The sequence below is a fragment of the Canis lupus genome, chromosome 13 (assembly GCF_011100685.1).
Source record: "Canis lupus familiaris isolate Mischka breed German Shepherd chromosome 13, alternate assembly UU_Cfam_GSD_1.0, whole genome shotgun sequence".
In the NCBI taxonomy this organism is placed as follows: domain Eukaryota; kingdom Metazoa; phylum Chordata; class Mammalia; order Carnivora; family Canidae; genus Canis; species Canis lupus.
The window spans coordinates 46783883-46809836 of NC_049234.1; the positions used below are offsets into that span (position 1 = coordinate 46783883).

General features: G+C 44.8%; 1 protein-coding gene across 6 annotated transcripts in view; it reads right to left on the minus strand.

Moving 5' to 3' along the window:
- Positions 1-25954, minus strand: part of LNX1 (ligand of numb-protein X 1) — a 174853-nt gene that overhangs the window by 11564 nt on the left and 137335 nt on the right. For all 6 annotated transcript variants that reach the window (XM_038556092.1, XM_038556094.1, XM_038556093.1 and 3 more), the window contains 5 exons: positions 23967-24208; positions 23316-23468; positions 18333-18535; positions 15642-16013; positions 4390-4524 (listed from right to left, as the gene is read on the minus strand). In XM_038556092.1, the coding sequence (XP_038412020.1) occupies positions 4390-4524; positions 15642-16013; positions 18333-18535; positions 23316-23468; positions 23967-24208 (1105 nt within the window). The remainder of the gene's footprint in view (positions 1-4389; positions 4525-15641; positions 16014-18332; positions 18536-23315; positions 23469-23966; positions 24209-25954) is intronic.

Consider the following 25954-nt stretch of genomic DNA (forward strand, 5'->3'; position numbering starts at 1 on the left):
GGAATACTAAATCCGGAATCACAAATTATTATGGGAAGTTATATGTTACAATTAGTATTTGTAAGGTCTGGATTATATGTTTCTATAAACCTCAGAATCTTGAAGAGATTGGTTACCTGAAGTGAGTTGTAAAACTAAAATGGGATCTTCTTCAGGGCAAAGTTTCAAAATAAGACAAATAAGTAGCAGTATGAATACAGTGGTCCCAGCACTCCTGAGTAGTTCTGGAGACGCTCTCCAGATCCGTTCTCAGTTCATGACTTTTCTCCTCCACAAAGCAGTGAGATTCAGGACGTCTCTGCCTTTGAACACAGACCTCTCAGAAGAGCCCTAGTTGGAGATGCAGGCTGTTCTGAGACGCCCCCAACCCAGGGCAAAGTTCTAGACCTAGAGACTCTTACTGGCTGCTCTGTTGCTTCCGCTCATTCCTGGGGATATTCATAAAGCATTTACTCCTGATCCTCACAAAGAAGGGCTTTCCTCCATTATTTCCATATGGAAGCCAGGGATATTGTCAGGGTAGCAGATCAATCTCCCGAGGTGATATCTAAAACACAGTATGGAATGCTCTGGAAAACAGAGACATCTTTTCACATTGAAAAATATGTGTACACACAAACACACATACACACACATACACACACACGCTCTTTTGCATTCTTGAACGGCTGCCTAGTACTTCATCATGTGGATATGTCATATCCCCCCATTGATGACCATTTTGGTTGTTTCTAAGTCTCTTGCAAAATTAAACAGTGTCACTGCGAACATCCTTAGACACACATATCTTGTGCACTTGTGTAAATATTTCTTTAGGCTAATATCCTAAAAGTACAACTGCTAAATCAAAGAGCCTGCATATTTTACATTTTGATACGTATGAAACAGTTCGATCACCTATAATCTCACCAATACATTGTGAAAATGATGATTTCCCACAATTCTGCCAATATTGGGTTTTATCAATATTTTACAATATTTGCCCAGAAGAAAAGAAGATCCCAATAATTTAACTCCCTTTTTAGGTAGCAAGTTTAAACCTATTTTATTGTTATTTGGGTTTCTAATAGTAATATCCTTTGAGATCTTGTAATACTGTCATCACTCAGAGCACCCCCAATCTCATTTATGAAGTGGGGAAGAAGGCCCATAGGGCACACCTGTGACTGAAAGGGACACCTTTGATCTGAGAATACTTAGTTTTAAAAAATGTGTCCCTAAGTTCATTTGGAAAGTAACAAAATTATCTATCTTATAAGATATTTCAGAAATGGCTTCGCATCTGCCACACCAGTTAATAGAAATAAGTGAGGCTCTAATTGCTCTGTTGTGAATAAATATTCCTTGAATAATGTACAGATTGGCCAGATACTCTTTGAGGAAAAGAAATATTATTTTTTTATGTACTTAAAGGTATCCAGGCAGAAAAACTGAAACTCAACATTAAAACAAATCTGATCAATGAAGCACAGCTGGTGGGGGGTTGGGGATGGGGTTGGGAACTGAAACCCAAGATATCTGACTAATTCCACACTCTCGCCCACTACACTACTCTGCTTTCAGAGGTCATGTTTTAGCACATGATAAAAATTAACCTATCAATTTTCAGATAACTGTCAGAAAAACACATGAAAGAATCAGTTACCCAATTTTTCCAGGAACAGTTTATCTCATTGACTAGAGAACTCAACTCAAACCCAAGTCTGTCAAATAAAATACATGACAAATAAGATTTGGATGCTGAAACCTACGTTTTCCTGGCTGCAGAGATAGGTTATTTATGCTTTTAGATACGAGTTCCTGAAGCGCAGAGTTTTCTTCCACATTTGTTCAGTGCTAACCCAACAGCCTTGCTGTACTGAGCAAGGTAAGGCTTCAAACACCTCTGGGCTCCACATAGTGACTGGGTTACCCCAAACAGGAGATGCGTCCTTTGTTTCGTGTTTCTGACAGCCATCTGCCTTCCTCCCTGACCCCCAGAGAAAGAGATCCATGTTAGCAATGGAAAACCCAAGTACCGCCATGAACCCTTCACATCCAGAGTGGCCTGACTCTGGGTGGGGAGAAAAAGAGTTAAATATGAGAGAGATCTTCTTTCCATCTGCGTTCTCTCCCAATGCTCCTTCCCTACTTTGGAGAAAGACCTCAGAATGTTCCCTAACATGGAATATAAGAAATAGTGAAAGGGACCATAACAGAAAGGAGGGAAACTGAGTGGCAAAAAATTACAGAGGGAGACAAACCATGAGAGACTCCCAACTCTGGGAATCAAAGGGTTCTGGAAGATGAGGAGATTGGGAGGATGGAATGACTGGGTGACGGGCACTAAGGAGGGCACTTGATGGGATGAACACTGGGTGTTTTACTATAAGCTGGCAAATTGAATTTAAATAATAAATGAATAAATAAATAGCCCCCGCAATTTAGTATGAACTAATTCAAGCTGATTAAAAAACATTATAGGCACAGATCTACTAATTACTCAGTTGTAAGAAATACTTCATAGAATATTGGGATTTCTAAAATAAAACATTTTAGATTTATTAAAAAAAAAGTATGAAGATGAACATAACGACCTACCCATGTACCTTACAACCCAGCATCAGTGATACATGTTCCAGTACAATTGAAGTCCCTCTGTGATTTCTCTCTGGTCACTTTCCCTTTCCTCCCACAGAGGTAGCCACAAGCCCACATTTGACGCCTAATTTGTCTTTAGTATTTCAGTTGGCTACAAACTTTTCTGTGTCACAAGTGTAGGTTTGCCTTCTTTGGCATTTCTCTGACTCATTAAAGCTCCTACTTCCAGAAAGCCATGTTGCTTCCTAGGTAGAACAAGGCTTAGTAGGATCATAAAAAAATAAATCATTAAAGAGCCAGATAGGTCTTAGTTTTATTGTAAATAGGCCACGCGTGTATGTGTGTGTGTTTGAGGGCACCTCAGAAGGCAGACAGACTATTTTAACTTAAAATGAAAATATTACAATTTCCCACTAGGCCAGTTTGGTTCTGTATGTTTTCCAGGAATTAGATATGTGATAGAGATTGCAGCAAAAATTTGAACAGCTCATCCTGGCTGTTTCCATGATTCATGGTGGTTAGATGGAAAGGATTATAGACCACAGTGCTGGTGGAAGCCTCATGCTTAGTGGTTTAATGAGCTAGAACACCATATGGTCTAGTTGATCCAACTATAATTAATTAGATGAATTAGATGAATTAGATTAAACTAATAAACTAGTTTTCCATTAATAAATACCATTAGTTTAATTTAAATACACTAATGATATTTACTAGCAAAAGACATCCGGGAGTCCTCATCCATAAAATGTTTCAGCAGGAGTTACCTGGTCTGTCTAGATTGCTTACTGTAAATAAGCTTGGAATTTATGGATTTATGGGACATGGCTGGCTAGCTGGCTGGGGAAAAGGGTAGAGCTGTGGCCTTGAAGGCTGTGTAATTAACAGCATGTTTCAAAATCAAGATTTTGAGTATTGTTTCTGTATACATTACTCAAAAACCCAAAACCTGTGAGTTATTCCTAAATGAAACATAGCCCTATAGGTTCTGATTGACATGATAGACATTTCCCTAATCTCTGTTCCAAGAAGAATGGGCTACCTATCGATTTGTTTTTTTTAGTTACAAGTGATTTAATGTAATCAGATCTTAGGAAAAGTGGCTAGAAACTCATTGACATCACAATGCATGCCAAGCCAAGCCTACAGGACTCTGAATTCAGACTAAGAGAGGTTTGTGTTGCTTTAGAGACCCATCCAATGGAGAGGTTATAGCATTAGCTTCCTGATTTGTCCCATTTCTCACCACTCCCTAATGTTATATGTACTTCAAGTGTTTATATTATCTTCCTGGGTTCTTCTGCAAAAACAAACATACTAAAATTAGCAGAAGAATTATTTTAATAATTTATATTAAATATATAACATACTATATGATATATAATTATATTAAATTTAATTTTTAATAATATACTTCAATTTTCAAGCGGACTGGGAACTTCAAAAATAAAAAAAACCAAGCCAATCTCGTTTCATTTCAAAATGAGTAAAAACGGTCCTTAAGCAAAAGGACTATTGGAAAAACATGACATCTATTTGGCTTACACTTGAAATTATGTTCCCATACAAAGTCTGCAAGATCAGGTTTCAAAACTCTCCTGCACCTTCTTCCCTCTTGCTTGGATGGGAGACACCTGCTATCTCACCAGGTCTTGAAGATGGGACTTTGGGCTTTTTGTTTTACAAGACAAGTCAAACAATATTCAAGTGATGAAGTCCAGAAATGATGCTTAGAAATGTTAAAGTGTGCAGCCTTCCCCAGAAACAGCTTCCTGCAGGAGAAGCAGACATACCCTGGCTGGGGCTCACCTTGGGAGTGCTGCTCCTGTCCCCCGGCCCTGGGGATTGGCTGCCGTCACTGTTCCAGCCGGCTTCCTGAAAGATGTCAGGACTCTGCAGATGCACCTGGCGGGACACGACGAGGTGAACACGCCTTTCACTGGCCTGGGTGAGAAGACACAGATATTAGCCACTCTCAGAGCTTCCATCCAAAGGGTCCAGCACCAGGGGCTTATCAAGATGTGAGTTTTATTCTACCCTTTTTATGAAAAAAACAAAAAGGTATCTACCATTTCTCATGGCAATGCCCATTTTGTAATTTGACAAGAACGTGAGAATTATTTCCTTTATCTTGAAATCAAGAAATGACACCTGCTTCAAGGGAAAAACTAGGGAAGGTTTGACTGATGCAACAGTTTTTGAAAAGACATCATCAAACTTCGTTATTTTTAAGGGATGGCTCCATTGCATATAAGCCACATCTGAAGGACTTTTCAGATTGAACAGAGTATACAGCGTAAAGTAGTAGCCCAGTCTAAAACTCAGACTGAAGGTAAATAGTATAGAAAAAGGAGTAGAGTTGGTGGCAGCAGCACTACCACTATAGGAGGAGAAATCCTGCATCTACGGTGCTAAACATGTAGTAGACATGGGAAAGGATGAACACTTTAGAAATACAGGGATGACTTAATAGGTTCAAATACAGCCTCTTCAAGGGCCTTTGCCTTGATCCTTTATTTTTTTATGGGACTATCGTTAATTCTGACTACTATTCCTCTGTGCTATGTACATTGATGCTTGCACAGAACATTCCAAATAGCAAATATATTGCTTACTGCGGAGGTCCATTATTCCTCACCATAAATTTACAAACTGGCTTCCTGCCACAGATGAATTTCACGTCTGTTTGAGAACATTACTCATTTTTCCAGAACTGCTGACTACTGAGCATCCAGATCCTCAAGGCAGACAGAAGAGATCTTAGCCCTGTGAAAAGTACGTCAACAAAGCACCCCGATGGCCCAGAGTTGATTAGAAAGGTCCCCAAGAAAGACTACATTTGGGGACAAGGTGGAGAAGAGCGAAGTAAGTTTTTGCAGTCCCTCTCTTCATCCCATCCCCTGACCGCTTACCAGAGCGCAGAGATAGACATCGGCTGGCCTGCCTTCTTCCTTTACAGGTATGGCAATCACACCACGGGAAAATTAGGCCATGAAGGAGGACCATGTTTTTAAAACCTTAAGCAACCAGAACCCCATTGATGAAATCAGATTCCCAGGATTGTCCAACAATTAGCCAGCCCAATCCTATGTGATTTTGCATCCTTATATTAATAAACATTTCTTCTCAGAGCTCTCTTGAAACTTGGGCGTCATCCCCTAGGTAACTGTAAATCAGATGAAAATTTAAAAACCATCTCTCAAGCACATTAAGAGTGTCGGTCAATGATGGGCCAGTCAAGTTGATTCGCCCTGCAACTCTGTAATCACAAAAATCCTACCGAACAGGCCCCGAAAAGCAAGTTCAAGTCTTTCACTCACGTTCTTTCACATAAAGCCCTGTCATCCCTTTGGCTGGTCTACTCAATCATCATTTACATACCTTTCCTCTGTTCATTTGCCTATCTTGAATTCCTTGTTGGTTCTTATCACATATAAAACTTGCATCAGAACGAAAATAACAAGCTCCGGAAACAATAAGGAAGCAAGCTGACATGAAGAACTATGAGATTGGCCAACTAAACTCCATTCTTAGAGGAGTATTTTGTAATAGTGTTTCTTTCTTTATACTGTAAGCCTCGCTTATCCCGAGGAGGTTATCTCTAGGAACTTTCTGAAGCAAAAATGACTAAGAGATAAGCGGCAAACACTCCAGTCAAAACTCCAACTGCCATGCCCAGAGTTGCTCCTTATCTTCAGGGAAACTCCGATGTTGTGAAGGATCTCAGCGGGGGATTTGTCTTGGGCCTGCACATGGTATCATGTTATCATGTTCGCTTGGCCCATGAGCAATTACATGACCTAGGCATCTCGGAAGAGTTGAGAAAATCTGAGACTTCTATATCGAATCGACTTGCCAGGAGAAATTCAAAATGCCAAGGAGCAGCCTGCAAGAACCGTTTAATTCACATTTTCAAACCCAAATTTCTCACCGGGGTTTCAAATGCCGACTTTGGTAGTAAGCTGCTGGCAGGAACAACACTCCAATGAATAACCCGGGGATCAATTTTCTTGGACATACGTTCTCTGCAAGGCTGGATCTGTGGCTCTTACCAGCCACCTTACAAATTGCTCTCGGGGAGACGGTGCTGGATTTGCTTTCTTTCCCAGTGTTTGAAGCTGTAAGGTGGAAAATAGGCTAATGTGTTTGTACTGGCTCTAGCCCTCAGGAGCAGCTGGATTCAGTGTCGAGAAACAGCTCTTAGAACCAGTGAGTCCTTCTTTCTGTGGGTGTAAGCCTGGTGTGAAGGTGAAGCGTGAGCAGGGGGGTGAGGGGAGACGGAACAGCAGAAATTTTTTATTGCGTGCCCGCATCACATGTGCCAGAAAGGTGGCGCAGCAGATCTGTCGCTTTCAATACCATGCTCAGAGGAAGAGCATGCTAGCAGGCAGGTGTAGGATAGCCTCTCGCGTGCATCTCTTGGAGAGTTGCAATTTGGGCCAAAGCAGTGTTTAACTCCTAAGATTGTGGATATCTTGAGTAGCAAGTAAGGCCAGAGGACAATCCTTTTCAGGTGAAGTTTCCTCTCTCCTCTCTCCCTTAAACATCCTCAGTTTTGATCCAGAAAGACTCTGGACGTGGTGGTTACAAGTTGCATAGTCTCACTGCTTATACCTATTCTTTCTCTCCGTAGAGCCCACTCATTAAACTCCCTCTCTCCTTTCTATGGGTTAAGGGAAGCACTTCCGACGGCTTTCTCCCCCGGGGACCTTAGCTTGTTGGCAGCCGTTCTGTCTCCATGGCTGACATGTGCCAGGCACTTCACAACGAGCCGTGGGGACATGGGGCTTACGGGACCATCAGGAGCAGGTGCCAGGAAAGAGATATGGGTTCCACACATAAGAGTCTCTAGGGGTGGGACTAATTACTTCCAGCAAAAGGAATAAGAAAAAAATCTAATATTCAGAGAAAACCAAAGAATTAAAATGGAGTAGCATTTATCATGGGAAGGCTTGTCTTCTCGGGTCATGTTTGAAGGATTATTTTTCTTTGCTCTTTTGAGACTTGACTCAAGACTGCCAATAATATTTCCATGACAGGACTAAGCAGGGGCCACAAAAGGGAACCATAGTCTAAAGCAGCCTCATTTAGATGCAGCCTGTTTAAAAATCATAAAATCCCACCTCTTGTAACTGGAAGGAGTTGTCTGAAAGTGCCACACTGACATCTTGCAGGGCAGGCATCTTGTAGGGTCATGTTCAGCCTTTTCCAGGCAATCCCTACAAAAGCCACTGTGGCTGGTAAGAAGTGTTCACCGTGTCAGGATCCAACACAGGTCAGAAACTTCACAGAGTAGAGAAATGGAAAGTCAAAGACGCCACCACACAAAGCAGGAGAGGCATTTTGCAGAGCTCTACATTGGAGCCGAGGGCGTCTTTCTACTATTCCAGCACTGCATGGGTCCACGCAATGGCAGAGCCAGCCAGCAACAACTAGGGCAAACCAGGAGTAGATAGGGTACCTGTACTTCAAGGTGTGACCTTCTCACCTAGCCCAGGGCTTCACCTATTCATTGTGAAAGAGGACTGAGTTAAACGAAATGCATTACAGCATTTGCTGCTTAAAAAAAAAAAAGAAAAAAAAAGGACACACACACACATACACGAATATGCTTAAATAAAATGGTTTTTAACATTCTAAAGACCCAAAACAGGGAATCTCCAAGCTGTTAGGCATCCAAACGACTGCTCAGAGCATGAGACCCTATATACACAACCCTTACAACATTGATATGGGTCCCCAGGCGACCCATGCTTGACTGGGAGCCCTTGTTACAGAGACAACTGAGAGCTACAGTTGCATTTATAATAAATAAGCTTGTCTCAAATTAGTGTTCCACCAAGAAAGGTTTTCATGAACATTGCTTTAAAAATAATTCAGCCTGGATCTGCATTCCCCACTAGTTTCTTTTCCCAGGATCCCAGAGTGAGATAGTCTAGCTTTAGTGTTCAGTGTATAGTTGTAGGGATGGGCTTTTTCCATGCTGTTTGGGGTTGCCCCATCTTAGCTTCCCTTCCACCAACTGCTCACATAGCCTTGCCAGTTCATCTATCTTGCGTTCACAGTGCCCTGGGGAAATTGTGGAGCACTGGTTTCCACATCATTGAAAAGTCACATATATGGAAGAGAGGTCAGACATCATCTAATCCAACATTCTCTCTGTAACCCAGGTTTCAGTTCCCCCTACAAAATCCTTGCCGTGTTGTCTCCCAGCTCCCGCCCCAGTGCCTCCAACGACCGTGAGTTCACTGTGTCCCATGCAGCATGGGCCATTCTTGGCGCTAATTAGAAAGTTTGTCCTTAGGCTGAATTAAATGTGCCATTTTCTTGCTTGCCCATCGGCTCCACTCATGCTCTCCTGGGCAGCCCAAAATCAATTTCCATGTGACAATCTTATTTGAAGATAGGGGTTTACTGTTCTCCCTCAGCTCTTCTCCTTTCCAGGTCAAATATTTCTACTTTCTTAAATATTTCATATGTTTTCTTTCTTTTAAAAAAATATTTTATTTATGTATTTGACAGGGAGAGAGAGAGAAGAGAGAGAGAGAGCATGATCACAAGCAGGGGAGCATCAGACAGAGGGAGAAGCAGGCTCCCAGTTGAGCAGGGAGTCCAACACAGGACTTGATCCCGGAACCCTGGGATTATGACCTGAGCCGAAGGCAGATGCTTAACTGACTCAACCACCCAAGCGCCCTAATATTTCATGTTTTCAAGTGATCTCAAGAGTTCGATGAACTCTGGACCCACTCTAATAAAGTTGAGCAGGTGTGTGTGTGTATAGAATCAGATCCAGAAGACCCAATACAGAGTAGTATTTTTGCTGATGGACCAGCTGTACCCAGGACCTCAGGGATGGAGTTTCCGTTTTGCCATGTCTTGTGTGCCTAGGGGATTAGCTCTGTGAAGCCAAGGACTGCATAGATGTCTGTCTTCATTATTCCTGATTAGTGAAAAGATGACAGGGAGGTTCCCAGGCCTTCACTAAAGGACGCATTACATCAGTACGGCCTAGCTCCGACATCATGTATGGCATCGACCCTACATGGCAATCAGAACCGTTACCATTTGCAATGATAGAAAAATACCAAAGTCATCAATCATCTGCTGACCTGGCGACACGCTACACAATGGGGTGCGGAAACAAAGTCCTTGCCCTAACCCCCCCTCTTCCAGTGAGCAAGAGAAATTGAGAAAAATCCCTCTCGCTGAGCAAAAAGTTGGGGGCTTCAAAAATAGAACTCCAGAACAAGTTAATGGAGAGAGGTTTTTTTTTTTTTTTTTTTTTTTTTTGAGAGTTTCTATAAAATGAGCTTGGTGAAAGCAAACCTGGTGTGTGCCGATTTGTGCACCATTGCAACGTTAGCACCTAGTATAACGCCTGGCACATTTTTAAAAAGAATTCAAGAATATCTTCAGCAGCTACTTTAGTGAGCAAAGAGCAACCAGAGTCTAGCCAAAGAAAAAGGAAATTTAAGAGGCGTTGAGGAAAAGTGATGAATAGGACCTTAGGATTTCACCAGGATAGAAAAAGATTTGAGACAGAAATTCTGTCGATTTTTCCCTCTTGACTGTCACTCCATTCGCCCATGTGCTCCCAGAGGCACATCTTTTAAGTGTTAAGATGTTAATGATGACAGGCTGATATACGCAGGGTCCTATGGATGTCAGTGACAAGGTCAAAATAAGAATTTCGTTCTTGAGTTCTCGTGGCTGTTGATTGCTCAGTCAGCGGAATGGCCCACATCCCTTGGCTCAAACGTCATATCTTTTATGGTATCTAAAAGTGACTCTCATGGTTCATTCTGTTCCGTGGTGTTAAAAAAAATGCAACATGGGGGATCTATTGAGTTGGAGGAAGGGCAGTGAAGCCTCAAGTTTCCCTAAAAAAAAGTTAAAAAATTCCCTAATATTTGCAGTGTGTAGCTGTGCATGAGATTCGCTCACAAAATTCTAAGAAGCTGTACAGTGTCCCAAGCCATGCTTTATCATGAACGCATGAAATTTAGAGCCTTATAGAAAAATCATCTGGGCTTTGAGAATTCAGCTCAAGAAGACTGTTCTTACATCTATGTATTCTTCAGCCTTTGTATTAAATTTATTACAATGCCAAAAAAAAAAAAAAAAAATTTATTACAATGCCATGTTAATAAAATTGGTCTAAATGGGGGATTTGACTCGGTATTAGCTGTGCTGATTTGTAAAAAGCACATTGATCTATCAGGTCTTATTTCACTGGCAGTTCTTACTGGCTCCAGGGGACAAGATTTCTGTCTGTTTTCCAGTTGTGCAGAACTCATGAGCTGGAATCACGTGTTCAGAACAAATGTAGGTAATACGAGGAGTTCGTTATTTACTTTCTGGCTCTGTCTAGAGCCTCTCACATTCTTTTGAAAAGTTCGAAGAGCCTGAATGTTGGTTGTTCTTTGATAAAAATAACTTCTCATTGAAATATTAATTCATGCAAAGGGGAAAAAATAATCCTACATATGCAAGTATTAGTGAAAATCTATGTTATTATCACTTCTATGGATGGCTTTGAATTTATGTTTCTGCATCTGCCTCAAGTCTGGGAGTGGCCTAGGGGGAAAAAAAAGGCATAGAAAAGAGACTCAAATTTGAAATCCAAAATTACTTTCTTCACTTATTAACTGTATATATTTGAACTCCCAAATACATCTGAACTCCCTGCTCCAGAATTGCAGATAGATGAGAACATCTCAAAATAGGCATACCTGTCAGCATAAATCATTTGCACACTGATGTGTGGGGAGGGAGAAGCAATCTCCATGATAGGGGGGTGGAGAGCCCTTTCTTCCCTTGAGTCTCAATCTTTGGTCTGTATTTTGTGGTTCTCTGGTTTTAGGTAGGACACCAGGCAGTGTCACTAAGCTGCCTCTTTCCTCCAGTTATTCTAGACATGGTGCTCAAAAAAAAAAAAAAGTCAAGAAATTGACAATGGAGAAAAATAAAGTCAATAAAGTTAATTGGAGTCAACTACTCTGTATTCGAAGCTTCTGTCTCCTTAGGGTTTCTCCTTCTGGAGGAGTCCGACTCACTCCTGGGGGCTGGCACCCAGGGCTGCTGAGTAAGTGGGGGTAGGACTCCACATATGTAAGTTGGTCAAATTTAAAACAGTTGTGGCTTCTCTGTAATAGCTTTTCCCTGAAATAATGGAGAAAAAGGCAAAAGTGTGGTACTGTGGGAGAAAACATGACCAAAAAGACATGTTGTCTGGGAATTTCTTTCTAAGGCAAGTATGATTCATGGAGGAGATACACGAGGGCCAGGCAGCCAAGGATTGGTGGGTAACTTGACTCTCCACCTTTGAAGGGTATTAAGTTTAATTCCCGCAGCCTGGTGTGTGTTACAAGTATCACATAAATAAAATCAACGCTTGAGATTGCTTAACTGGATTTTCCCAGCACTCTACTTTTTCCATTTCTTTTCTAGCTAGCTTTGCCCAAGCCTTTAAAAGATTTTTTCCCCCCTTTTCTGCTTATAAAGTACGTTGGCTTTGTTTAGTAAGCAGAAGACTCTTTTAGGAAGTCCCACTATTAGGCAAGATTTTACTTCATAAATTTACATTCTCTGGGAAATTTTTCCCCCTCTTCTGCTATTAATCTAAAAAAAGTAGAATGCCACATGTAATCAAAAGTTGTCCAAGTGGTATGAGTAAGGGAGGTTTTCTGATGCCTATTGTGAGGTGTAGTGGGCAGCTTATCTCTAGAACATGAGCTGACCTGCAGGGGGAGTTGACAAACACAATAGGGGAAAAAAGTTGATGATGGCCTAAAAGTCTAGTTCCAAAGGAGGGGAAAAAAATCATGCATAGGGGGTTTGTTCATGACAAGAACGATGATTCTTCCTTTTCCATGGGTGAATGTTTTCATAAAATGTCTATTTTCTGTTCTCATCCGTTGACATATACAAGTTAGAACCACCTGCTAAATGCTGACTTGATTGTATTTGAGATCAGAGACCAGAATATATTCCAAGCTCTGCAAGGCCAGAAACTGTGCCCATCTTGTTTACCACTGTGTCACACACTTGTTGGCACCTAGAAGGTGCTCAACCAATAATAACTGAATGAAGTCAAGAGGAAAAGATGTAGAAATTCCATCTTGGGGACAAACAGCATGTAAAAGTCGATTTGGTGTTTGTTCTTTGGCAAATGGTTTGATGATGAAAAATCCCTAAGAGATGGAATTAATGCATAAATTGTATCTTCTGTATATTTACATTTTTATAATTTGGCTCAATGCACTCATTCAACAAACATTTATTGAGTGGCTGTTCTTGCCAGACATTTCTCTAAGTGCTTGAGTCACAATACTCTACTGTATTATTCTGCACTAGGCCAACAGGTAATAAAGTAATTCACTGGTAGGAAAAAATAAAGCATATTCCATAAAGGATGTAGAGCTGGGATGGAGAAGCTATCTTAAGTGGGATTGTTGGTGAAGGCCTCTCTGAGGTGACGTTTGAGGATACCCGTATGAAGCATGGCAGTAAGATATTTGGAAGATTCTTCTAGTCAGAGGGATAGCAAGAACATCAACCTTGAGGTGAAAGAGCTCTTGAAATGTTTGAGGAGTAGTAGCAAGGGGGTACTGTGACTGAGCATGCTAAGACAAGAGCGAGAATACTAGAAATCCTCTACTTTGCTTACAAAATGAAGTTGGAAAAATAACTAAAGGTCAAATTACATATGGCTCTGAAGGCCACTGCTAATATTTGGAGATTTTAATCTAGGTGTCTTGGGAAGCATCGGAGAGCTGAGTGTGGGAGTGACAGGATAGGACTGATTTTGTAGAGTGGCCGTCTAACTGCCTTGTAGAGAGCAGAGGTAGGAAGTCATGTGCGGAGGCAAGGAGGCCAGTTGGGAGGGCTCTCGCAGAGACCGTGCTGGTGGTAGCATGGCTCATGGATGCCATGGAGGTAGTGAGAAATGGATTCCAAAAAGAGCATGTTGAAGAAAGTGAGAAAATCTTCTGGCCCAAATAGCTGCATAAATTGTGCCATTCCTAGAGACTGGAAGAGGATGGAAACCTGGAAAGGGCAGGTTTGACAAGGAGTAGAGAGAAGTCAAGGATTTGGTTTTAGATATGAAGTTTGAAGTTTGAATATTTGAAAATATTCACATGGAGATACCAAGTAGGGAGTTGGTTACACGAGTATGGTGTTCAGAGAAGTTAAAGCCGGGCATGCGGGTTTGGGAATGCATGGCATCAACTCAAGAGGGGAAATGCCTCATAACTCTTGATTTTCTTCTCCACCTGCTCCACAGACTATGGCCTCAGGGCCTGTTAGGCAGATAAACATCCATCACGTTAAGCATCACCTCAAGAGTGGGACAGCCCATGTGCTTCCTATCCTGGTGGACAGAGGACGTAGGGTAAGTCTCCTTGCACTCTTTGCCTCAGGCCGTCCACACCTAAAAGGACAGTAGCACACACTCCTTGGTTCTCCTTGGGAAGAAGGAGAAGATACCACACACACGACAATGAAGAGACTTGTGAACACCTGCAGGAACTCCATGGCCGGAACCCAGGGTAGGGAGTTTTGTGTGTGTGCGTAAGCGACCAAGTTCTCGAAAGTACTCTATGTCTTCTGATTATCATCCTCCGCGGAGCTTGGTACAAGGTTTAGTCAACTACTGCTGCTGACTCGCTGTCTCTTCTTGAAGTATTAATACTTTAATTGGAAGCTGACGTGGTGTGCCGGGTAATTGCAAACGCTTCATACGATAAGGCCTCTAATCGGGCCCCTCCCCTATCAGCTTTCTACTACCTCTAGAGAGATCTAGAAAATCATGTCACTTCCTTTCTTAAACCCTTCCAGGGACATCCCCATGGCCTTGAGGATAAAGTCTGAGCTTCTTAGAGTGGCTAATAAAACTCCGCAGGATCTGGTCCTTGCCTCCCAACCCTGCCTTGCTACGGCTGCTTTTTATAATAGACACCACGCTCCAGGTATTAATGCTTTTCCAGACCACCTTCCAGGGAAATGTTCCTTTGTGGTGTATTGCCTTAAAATGACCCTCCCTGCCTTGTCTACCTAGAGAATTTCTACTGATTCCTCAAAGCCCCAAGTTCAAGATATTTTCCTGTAAAGAATTCCTAGGCCCATGCAAGAAAAATCTCTCCATCTGAAACAACATTATAGTACTAACATATCCTATGGCAATTATTTACAGAAAGTCCATCCCCTGTACTAGATTTGGGCTCCTTCGAGAGAGCAGCCTAAGAGGCCACCATCTCTATGTTCTCTGTACCTGACACCGTGGCTGGCTGAGTAGCAGAAACTTAATACATCTTGGCTAAAGGGAGTGAATAAATGAATTAGAGTACAAGAGCCCACAACAAAGCCTGTCCTAAGAATAAAGATGGCAGCTCATTAAATGTTGGAAAAACATGGTGACCTAGCCAAAGACAACAAGACCCAGGCTAGGGCTTGATGATGCTATGCCAGTCAGGAAAGTGAATTCATTTGAACCAATGTCAGGCTATCGGGAACATCACTTGTATGCCTCTCTTTCTAGGGCCCTTCTGATAGATTCATACTTGAGTTCCCATGGGCTTTCCAAGAAGGCTGGACTTAGCCATTGAGAGGAGGCTCAGCCTTAGCCAATCCCACAGTGGTCTCCATCCACAGGATTCCTGGAGGGCACATGGCACTGCTTCTTATGGGAGTTAGTACCCCTAGGTGTCTTGGAAGTGTCCAGAATGGATGTGAATGACCCCTGGGTCTGCAAATAACAGACTGGGTCCAAGGATGACACAACGCTGCTGATCTTAAGTGACCTTCACCTGGTTAGGTTACAACCCCTACGTGGGCACTCAGATCGGATGGCTGGCAACACTGAGGGAATGGCCGTGGGCCTGAGACACATCTTTTGCTGGAGTAATGTTCCTACCTGGCCCTTCAGTCTTGACTCCTGGGAAGGGGGCCACTGCATGTCACACACGGTCGTCAGAGGGCGGGTAGGTCAGGGTAACGAGCATCCCACTTACGCTGACAGGTGCTAACCAGGATCTTGGCAATGACCCGTGACTCACCTGAATCAGGTGAGCCGCACTTTCTGGGCTGCCGTACCGAAGGTCGTGTCCGTTGATGGCCAACACACGGTCGTTCTCCTCCAGCTGACCGTGTCTGTCCGCCACACCGCCGTCCAACACGTTGAAGATGTACACCCCGGGCTCATCCACCCTACGCACCAGTTTTATTCCCAGCTGCTCCTCGGGGCTGCTCTTGTTGAGAATCACATGAAAGGTGTCACTGCGGGGCCCGTAGGCATCCAGGGCCTGTCCGCTGCTCCGGCTCTGGAACTTCTGCTCACGCAGCACCGTGAGCCGCAGCACCTGGCACGGCTGCCGCAGGAGGTGCAGGGCATAGTTGTGAGGTACGTTGCTGATGTCCATCCCGTTGACCTGGATGGGGAGGCGGACAGTGGGGGGGACCCGAAGCTAGAGCCAATCAGCCAGCCCCACCTGCCACAACAACCCTTCCTGCAAGGCCCGGCCCCACAGCATCAGCAGGACCCCTCCTGAAAGACCCCTCTGGTTTGTCACCTTCTCCTCTGTCCAAATATTCCAAAGACCCCTCCCCGCCCATCTTCCAACAGGACTTCTAACCCCACTTTCCTCCTGTTCCCTGCACCTTCTGCTGGCCTCTCCCTCTTCAGCCTGTCCCTGCACATGCCCCAGGTGTATTTACGCAGTCCCAGCCCTCCTTTATGTTGCTTGCCCAACTTGGTGTTCAGGGAAGGGGCTCGGGGTGGGGAGTGGATAGAAAAAAAGAAAGAAAAAGGAAAAGGCAAAAGAAGAAAATTTCCCATTGAAGGTCAAATGGTTACACGAAAATGCTGTTCAGATTAAACTGAGCTGACACTTTCTTCCCCAAAACCTCCAGGTGAATTTTTCTCCTGGGGTCATCTCTCTGCTGGAACTTCCGGGCCCTGCCACTGCACATGTGTGCGCGTGCAAGCGTGTGTGTGCAGGTATGTGCGTGCATGGGTGCATGTGTGTGGTCTGAAGTTTGTTGCTGCCTATGAGGTCTTTTGCCCATGTTCTCAACAAAAAAGGGAAAAAAAAAATCTCTGTATAGTTTCAAGCAAACTGATAGGCATGAGCTCCCAGGCCCTCTTACTGAAAGGCTGGATCACTTTATTATGCTACTTACACGTCCTCGGGCTCGGCCCTCTAATTTGTGCCTCATTAATTATCTGCAGGGCTGATGCCCCATGGGGCTTTCTGGTTTTAATTACTCTGGCTAAGCAGGCCCAGCCGGAAGGCTCAGCCCCTAGCGGGAGTCACTGCTTTGCAAGAAAACCATCTCGCAGCAGCCCCACACTCTGCGCAGGGTCTGCAGGACCGGGGCCCCACAGGAGAGAGACAGCCTTCTTGAACTTCTGTGGTTGGGTCGGATTTCTTGTACTTGCAGCCAATTGATAGAGGAGGCTCAGAGTGAGATTTTAAGAGGTCTTCCTGCAGGACACAATCATCATTTTTTTTTTTTTCTGCCTCTCCAGGGATGGATGAAGGCTCGCGTGCACAGACAAGCCTCACCACTTGTATCCAAGCACAGGTGAGCTTAAAGCCCTTGCTCCGCTCTGTCATGTATCCTGTGTCTCGTTTCCCCCATCACACCCAGGCCGGGGTCATCTGCAGGACAGTCCTGGCAGCCCTTGGCCTGCAAGGGCCACCTGAAGGCCCTAAGAATCAGAATGTCTTATGTGACCCTCCCGGGCAGAACAACTCCCTCCCTCTGGAGGGAAGCCACGTAGAGTCCACTGACTGCACTGTGGACTGTCTCTAGAGGTTGACGGGCCCGGCCTTGTGCTTTACCCCAGAGACCAGGGGGAGGTTTGATCGCTGCTTTAAATGCTTTCTTATTCCAAATAATAATAATAATAATAATAATAATAATAATAATAATAATTTTTTTTTTGGCAGAGAAATAGCTCACGCTGTATCAGGAGCTGGCCCCTGAACGGGATGAAACTCTTCTCTGGGTATCAGACAGGGAGTCTACAGCCAGGGAGGGATTCCTTGTCACTCTCGCCGCACGTCCGACCTCTGTGTGATGAACAACTCTCCCTTTGTCCTTTCTGCTCAAGAGTCTTCCCTAGCATCCTTCCTCTCACCCAAGCCCCTGAGCACAGCAAGGCCCAGGGTGTGTTGTTCCACCTCCTGCCCGCCCTGGAAGGTCAGTGCCTTGGTGGGAATAGCTTAGCCTCACCTTTTGGGTTTTCTCATGGAGGGCCATTAAGCTACAGGAAGTTTCCCACAAGGGGGGTGTGTGAAAGGGAGTGACCAGATCCAAGATGACATGTTCCATTAACCTGCTCTAAAAACAATACGAGAAGACAAATAGATGCTCCAGTTTCATATTCTTTTATGTTATGGTTACTTCAAGTGGGAGGAGGGGTTGGGAAGGAGACAGGAAGAGAAGGAGGTAGAGAAAGGGAAGCAGGGACAGGAGCTGGAGGGGAGACGAGGAAGGAGGGGAAGACAGAGACAGAAATACTCTTACCCAGAAAGAGGCAGAGGCTATAAGGACAAGACAGAAGGGGCAAAGACCTATCTCCATTAAATGACAACTCTCAGGGAAAGAGCCCTATCGGCGTGACAACCCTAGAAAGTGACCGCTTCCCATCCATCTGGCATTTCCTCCATCCATCCGCTGACTTGCTCCGAAGGGATTTTAGCAAGCCCCCTCTTCCCGGCCCCACCACGACTGCGGCCTACCTTCAGGATGATGTCTCCTGGCAGCAGCCGGCCGTCCCTGGCAATCACCCCGTCGCGGTAAATGTGCTGGATGATGATGTGGACCAGTGGGGTTTCGCTGCCTCCCACGAGCCTAATGGAGAGGCTTTCGTTGGGATCCACTCGATTGATCTTGACGCTTGTAATTTCACCATCTGGAATCAGGTGATACAACCTTGGAAAGACTAAAATGGACAAAGACAGTATTTATTTAAGACACCCACCCGGCAGACATTTCCAAGCCCTCCTCTTCTTGCCAAACCTTGGTGTCAGCCAAACTAAACTATTCATCGTTCCTCATACATGTTTTCCATTTTCCTGCCTCCTTGCCAGCATCGGTTTCTCTGCCTGGAATGTTTTTCATTCTAGGCCTAGACCCAATTTTTCCTTCAAGACTCGCATGAAATGATCCCTTTCAATTAAGCTCTACCTTGGTCCCTCTTGCCCTGCTCTGTCCAAACATCCCATTCCGCCCCCCACCCCCCACCCCAAAAGCTTGTATTTCTCCCCAGCACTGAGCCCTCTGTTGTCATTCATGCTCATTTCATTCATCCTCCCCCGGGACCCTAAGATCTCTGAGGACACTGTTTGCAGCTGTCCTGTGGCTGTGTGTACAGATCACGAGCGCAGGCCAGAGCCTCCTGAGGGTGGAGGGGTGCATGAGGACGAAGGGTCACTAAGGGAGAGACCACAGGCTCAGCGCCTCCCTGTCGAGGGACAGAACAGACCAAACCAGCTTTTCTGCTTTCTCAGGCCATTTTGAAGATTTCTCCCCGGCAGTCCCTGCTCTTCAGGCTCAGGGCACTCCCAGGCCTCCCTCCCAGACATTGCTGTCAATAAAGGGAAGTCAGCCAGCCCGATCCCTGACCAAGGAGAGGTGGTGGCATCTGGAGGCTCATCCCTGCTCTGGCGGGATTGCTGAACTCAGAGCTAACAGGAGATGCAGAGAGCTCAGACTTTACCTTTGAATGGAAGACTCTTCTTTCCCCATGAAATCCTTCCCGGGTCCCTTCAACACCAGCCTCCACCGCACCCCACCCCAACCCGACCCCACCACTGGGCCCACATGCAGAAGAGCTTCCTTAGTCGTCTGGTTTAACAGCAACAGACACCATAGTGCGGCTTTATTCTGCATGTGAGGGCGTTTGAGCTGAGAGTGGGGAAGTGACCTGGTCTGCTGGAGGCTGCAATGTAAGGTGGCCGTCAGAGCCAGTCACACCCTAGGGCTCCAGGTGACCTGCCGTCCTGTCACCTCCCTGGGGTTTTGGAACAACCAGGGATTCACAAGGGTCCCACGGGGGACTCGCCGGAGAGACCCATAAGCCAGCACTGTCTGCACAGAAGTGTGCAGAAGGGGCACCGTGGGATGCCAGGCAGGCTGCACCTGGTTTGGTGGCGCCGGCGGCTCCTCCCTGGTTGCTGAGTTTGGATGCGGTGGGCGGGATGCTTTTGTCTCCTCTAGCTGCCGACAGCTGCCTCTGCCCTAAGATTCTCTCTTCATTAAGTCAGCTGGGAAGGGGGGAAACAGCAGGTCTGGCTCTGCATAATGAGCCCTGTTTTCAAAACCCATGACCTTAGTCCATTTTCCCTAATGAACTATGAGTTCATTAAGAAGTGCTCAACTCTCCAGGAACAATACAGAAAGAATTAAAATGACTTCAAAGTACCGTAGGACATGATCAACAAAGCAATTTAGCAGCCAGAGGAAGCCTGAGACGTTGCAAATGCGCGTCCTTAACCTCCGCTGGGATGTAATTTAATGTAAGATTGGCTTTGCTGGCAGGCTGTGGGCAGCGGCCTTAATCCGTCAGTTCCTGGTGCTAACAGTACTTGGGTGATTGCTTTCAATTAATGTTTAAACTACTTTGATTACATTAAGTAGGCGTTACCATAAGCATTTGTTGGAACAGGTCTGGTGACAGGCAATGGCGATTTAAAAAAAAAAATCACTTTGGACAAAGATTTAGAAATAATCATCAAAGCTGCTGCTGATTCGTGCTCCCCTTTGCCTCCCTGTCGGCTCCTCCCCCATCCCCAAGAGATTTACAGAAACCATCCTCCCAAACCTAAACTACTCAGGGCATTTGATTTGAGAGTGTGAAAGGGCACACCCAGTTGTCCTTTTACATAACGTGAATTAGAGCCACGCCAATGAGACCCTAGTGACCTCGAAGCATTAAAATAATTTTTGGGGAGGGTGCCTCGGTGGCTCAGTCGGTTGGGCATCCCACTCTTGATTTTGGCTCAGGTCACGATCCTGGGGTCATGGGATGGACCCCTCATCAGGCTCCATGCTCAGCAGAAAGTCTGCTTGAGATTCTCTCATATAAATAAAACCTAAAATGACAACAACAAATCCAACTGCCAAATTTGTACTGGTCTGGAATGAAACAGAGTTGCTGAGTATCGTGTCCTCACCAAAGGACTAGGGATACGTTATTTACTGAGTGTTTATTATGTGCCAGGCATTGAGCTAGCCAGTTGCATGCATATTTGGGGGGGTTTGTCGTTACAACAATCCTATGAAGCAGATTATTATTATCCCTGCTTTTTAGAGGACAGAATGCTGGACCTCAGAGAAGTTAAGTAACCTGGCCAGGGTCACACAGCCAATAAGCAGCGGAGCCTCTTTCCCCATGACGGATGGATACACCATGCCATGCGAGTTCACAGGCCCAACCACAAGTTGCTGAAGCAATGAGACTTGAAGGCCATTTTGGAAAGGTTGGTTGCCTTTTTTTTGAATCCTGAAAAGACCATCACTACCAGCCAGTGTTGTTGAGTCTTTAGCACCTCACCCTATATACCCCTGGAGCATCCGAAGAAACCCATTCTCTCCTGCTCTCAGGCCCCTGCACACCTACTTTGGCAGCCATCCCCATCTTCCTGGGACACAGATGCTGCAGTTTTGCACTGTGCAAAAGCTTTCAGGTGTGCTCACTGCCCCAAATCAAGACCCCAGAGAGGCATCTAGGACCCTTCCAGTCTAGTCTTAATCTCATCTCCCACTGCTTTCTTACACCCAGTCTAGATCCCAATGCCCATCCAGGTCATAAACTGCCCCTTAAACGTGGGTTATGCTGCCCTGCTCCGAAGTGATGCTCCTTTTCTGGGGCTGCCGCTGCCATTTGTTTACAGCTCAGTCTTCCTGGTATTTTATTTTCTTCCAGTCATGAACGAGCCTCTCAAAGCCAGGAACTGGATTTTATAATCTTTGTATAAAATCATAGAGCCCAGGCCAGTACTTCACACACAGTAACCTCTGCTCAGAAAGATTTCTGCAATAAACACACAAACCGATCTTATATCCAGGCAGAAGAAAACTTTAGAAAGCTCAGGACCCTTTCATAAGAGGGAGGACTGGCAGAAAGGAAGTTGTAATCCTATAGTCACTGCACATTCGGCGAACGCCATAATATGTGCCAGATATCACACTTCACCTTGAGGATGCAAACAGTCACCAAAGAACCCCTGCTCTTACAGACGCAGTTGCAATGAAAGGTGACATTTGCTATAATAACGATGCAGGCGCGTCGAGAACACAAGGGAAAGAGGACTGAGGGAATCAGGGGGGCTTCTAAGAGGAGGCCAAGCCTACACAGAGCCTGGAAGGAGGAATTCGAGTGGCTGCAGAAGGCGTGTGGGAGTGAAAATTGAACAACAGCCTGGAAATATTCACAGGACTGTAAAGCTCAGAGTAGTGAGAACATGCAGTGTGTGTGCATGCGTGTGTGTGTGTGTGTGTGTGCGTGCAGTGGGGGGAGAGGTGACAGGTGAGCAAGAGGGCTTCTCTAGGACAGCTCATGGATTCCCTGAAGTCATGATAAAGACCGTGGTGGGGGATTGGCCTCTCAACCCCCTAGGAGGAGAGGGCACGTAACCCGGCAGTTGACAGAGTGGGCTCTGGAGCCAGAAAGCCTGAGTGACAGTCGGATGTCATTTTCTAGCTGGGGGACTTTGGGCTAGTTACTCTCTGGGTCTCAGTTGCTTCATCTGCAAAATGAGAATCATCAGCCCTATCCCTTGACATGTGACCTCTAAATGACTGAGGACAAACATTACCTGGCACCCAAGAAAGCTCCATTTTTTTTGAAAAGCTATTGTCATTGCTCTGAAGCTCTAATAGAAGATAAAAAGAAAATATTTCCTAGCTGCATTTTTATTAGCAAAAACACGTAGGATCTAAGATCCAACAGAGCCTGGACTCTAGAGCCATGCTACCTGGATTCAAAGTTAAGCAAGGTAATTCGGGGCAAGCTAGGTAATCTCTCTGTGCCTCGATTTTCTCATCTGTAAAAGAGGGTAATAATAATAGCAGCCACTTCTAGATTTGTTCTGAGCATTAAATAAATTGGTTGCGTGGACAAACACACTCAGAACCACACATTATGCATAGTCGTCATAAGAACTTATATCTTATAAGTTATAAGAACTTATTTACTGCATGCCAGCCACTGTTCTATTTTTTTTAATTTTTATTTATTTATGATAGGCACACTGTGAGAGAGAGAGAGAGAGAGAGAGAGAGAGAGAGGCAGAGACACAGGCAGAGGGAGAAGCAGGCTCCATGCACCGGGAGCCCGACGTGGGATTCGATCCCGGGTCTCCAGGATCGCGCCCTGGGCCAAAGGCAGGCGCCAAACCGCTGCGCCACCCAGGGATTCCCCCAGCCACTGTTCTAAATGCTCTTCATTTAATTATTATTATTTCTTATATGTGTGAAGCTAGCACCTGGAGGTCAGGGCTTCAAAACCTACTTGCTCAACCTCTGTAAAAAGAGGAGAATCATTTCTGCCTTTAGCTACTTATGTAAGAAGTAGTCTAGTCAAGGTAAAAAAAGAAAAATCTTATGCCCTTGTCCTAGAAAGGTGGGGTCCTAGAAAGTGGGCGGGGTCAGGTTGTCATCACCCCTGAGGTCATCCTGGAGGCCTCGCCCACGTCCAGGCCCACAGGGAGCTCACTTACCTTCGGGGGCAGTGGTGTCTTCAGAATTTTCCCTGCCCTGGTCAGCTTGGTTGGCAACTGCACTTCCGCTCTTTGTCCTTCGAAGAACACTCAGAGCTCGGTTGATTTTTTTAAAAGATCTGCTTCTGATCGTGGATCGCTCAAAGGGCCGTGCTGAGGACAAGAGACAAGGAGAAACAGCAGCTATACATTCACAGAAATCTGCTTTTATCTACACGTCTGGTCACATATATATACAACAGCACAAGAACGGTGATCACTCCTAGGTGGTAATTTGCTTCCCTGCGCGGTCTCAGTTTTCTACAATGAAACATGTATGGATTGTTTAAAAACCTGCTTTTCTCTTTTGCTGGGCTGAACGTCGCAGCACTTCTCTCGAGCAGCAGGGATGGGAAGGTGCCGACACTGGCAGTGGTAAATCATCGGCCCTGGCTTGGCTCCTTCCACCAAGTTCGATTACACGTTTTTAATGATCTGAGGTACTTGTGGTTTCATTTCACTTTGGAGGATTGGACGTTGGATTGCTGCCAAAACTACCAGAATGATTTCCCCTTTAAAAAAACATTTCTAGAACTCTCTACAGTAAGTATTCCACAGAGGGCAATCTCAAGGCAAGGAGCCTGTTCCCAGACAACCACCCGTTTGACTCACCCCTAGTTCGGTTGCTCCGGCCAGAGTCCAATGGGCTGTCTGCTGGCTGACCATCCTCCACGGTGGACACGTAGGCAGGGTTGTCTAGGCCAGGCTCATTTGTCACCAAGGAGACGGTGGCAGCGGCAGAGACCTCTGGGGAGAGAGCTGTTGCCGTGAGGCTCACGCAGCCATCGGGGCAGCCATCTTGAGAGCGCCTCTTCTTGTCTTTGGTCAGGCCGTAGTGGGAAGCACCTTTACAGCTGTAACAAAAACCAGTGGGAGGTCAGAAAATGTGGCTTTGCTCATTGTTCAACCAGGCTTCTTCAAGTATACATGCTTGTTGCACTTGCAACGTGAGTTGTTTGCTCCTATGTTTGCTCCCCCCCACTCCCTTTATCACAGGGAGGTACTCAATATACACTCATCAGCTAAATGATTTAGTGGCTTCAGAAAAAAAATGCCAAAAGATGATTTTTGCATTCTCTTAAAGCTCTCTCTACACTGGTATCTACAAGGCCAGAGCTTGAGGCTGGCAGTCTTCAACTGTGGACTTGGTCATTCCCTCCTGTTGGTGTTTATTTTGACCACAAAAGTCCTTAGTCACACTCAGTCCTTTCTTTTGGGTTTGGTTTCCAAAGCACTGAACATAAATACAAAGCTCCTCCCAGATTCCGTATTTAACTGTCCATGGAAACAGAATTGCCATCGCCACAAAGCCACAGGGGTTTACTTAGCATCAGTATTCTCTAGAGGCAAGCTTGCTGACTTCCATGCTCTACCTCTGGGCTGCTGGCCAGAACCAGGGGCCGGGGGCTCCTGTGTACTAAAATCTTATTCATTCTCATGTCTTCCAACATTAGGAAAGGAAAACTACATTCATGGTCTTTAAGAAAGGAAATGGTAATCGTCTATAACCATTCACTCTCCATGTTAAAGAGCAGACCCCAGGGCCAGGAGGCCAAGGTATAAGCTGATTTAGGTCCATATTTTGCTGTGAATGTACATCTACGTGTCACTGAGAAAGTCATTTCAGCTCTTAGGTAGCGTTTTGGTCAGAAAATAGTGACAAGTTGATCATCTCATCCTACTGTGGTGAGCAAGTGGCAGTGGACAGTCACATCAGCTCCCACAATTGTTGGAAAGCAGAAATCATATGGGTGAGTCCCTTTAAGAAATGTCCATTTGCTTATAATGGATGGACTAATAATAAATTATTTTTTATCAGTTCCTTACAGAAAATCTTCTGTGGTTAAAAAAAAAAAGAAAGAAAAGAAAAGAAAAAAAGAAAATCTGTGGTTGAACTATTTTATTTTTTATTTATTTAAAAAATTTTATTTATTTATTCATAGAGACAGAGAGAGAGACAGAGACACAGACAGAGGGAGAAGCAGGCTCCATGCAGGGAGCCCGATGTGGGACTCGATCCTGGGTGTCCAGGATCAGCCCCGGGATGGCGGCACTAAACCGCTGAGCCACCCGGGCTGCCCAAGGTTGAGCTATTTTTTATTTTTTTTATTTTTTTTTATTTCTGATTTTATTTTATTTTATTTTTTTAATTTTTTATTGGTGTTCAATTTACTAGGTTGAGCTATTTTAAACACAGATCCTTTGAAAGCCTATTTGAAGTGATGTTTCTTCATGTTCTTACAGGTCAAAGGAATCAAACAGCAGTCTACAGTTGATATGCACACGATTTACATGACCTGTTGAAACATAGAGCTGGTGGATAGAATGACTTATTTTCTGCATCAGAATCCTTGCTCTGAAATTTACCTGTGTAATCTGGGGCAATTTTGTTAACCTGGTTAAATGTCCTCATCTGCACATACGTCTAGGGCTGCTGTGAGGTCGGGTCAATATTAGGTCTTGCCAAGATTTTAGAACCCTGCCAGATATACGGTATGTCATCACAAGATTGTAGCTACTTCCATAGTTGGATCCATTCTAGGATGCCTGTTTGTTCATACTCTAACATCCTGAGATTAGAAATGCACGGGTGATGGAGG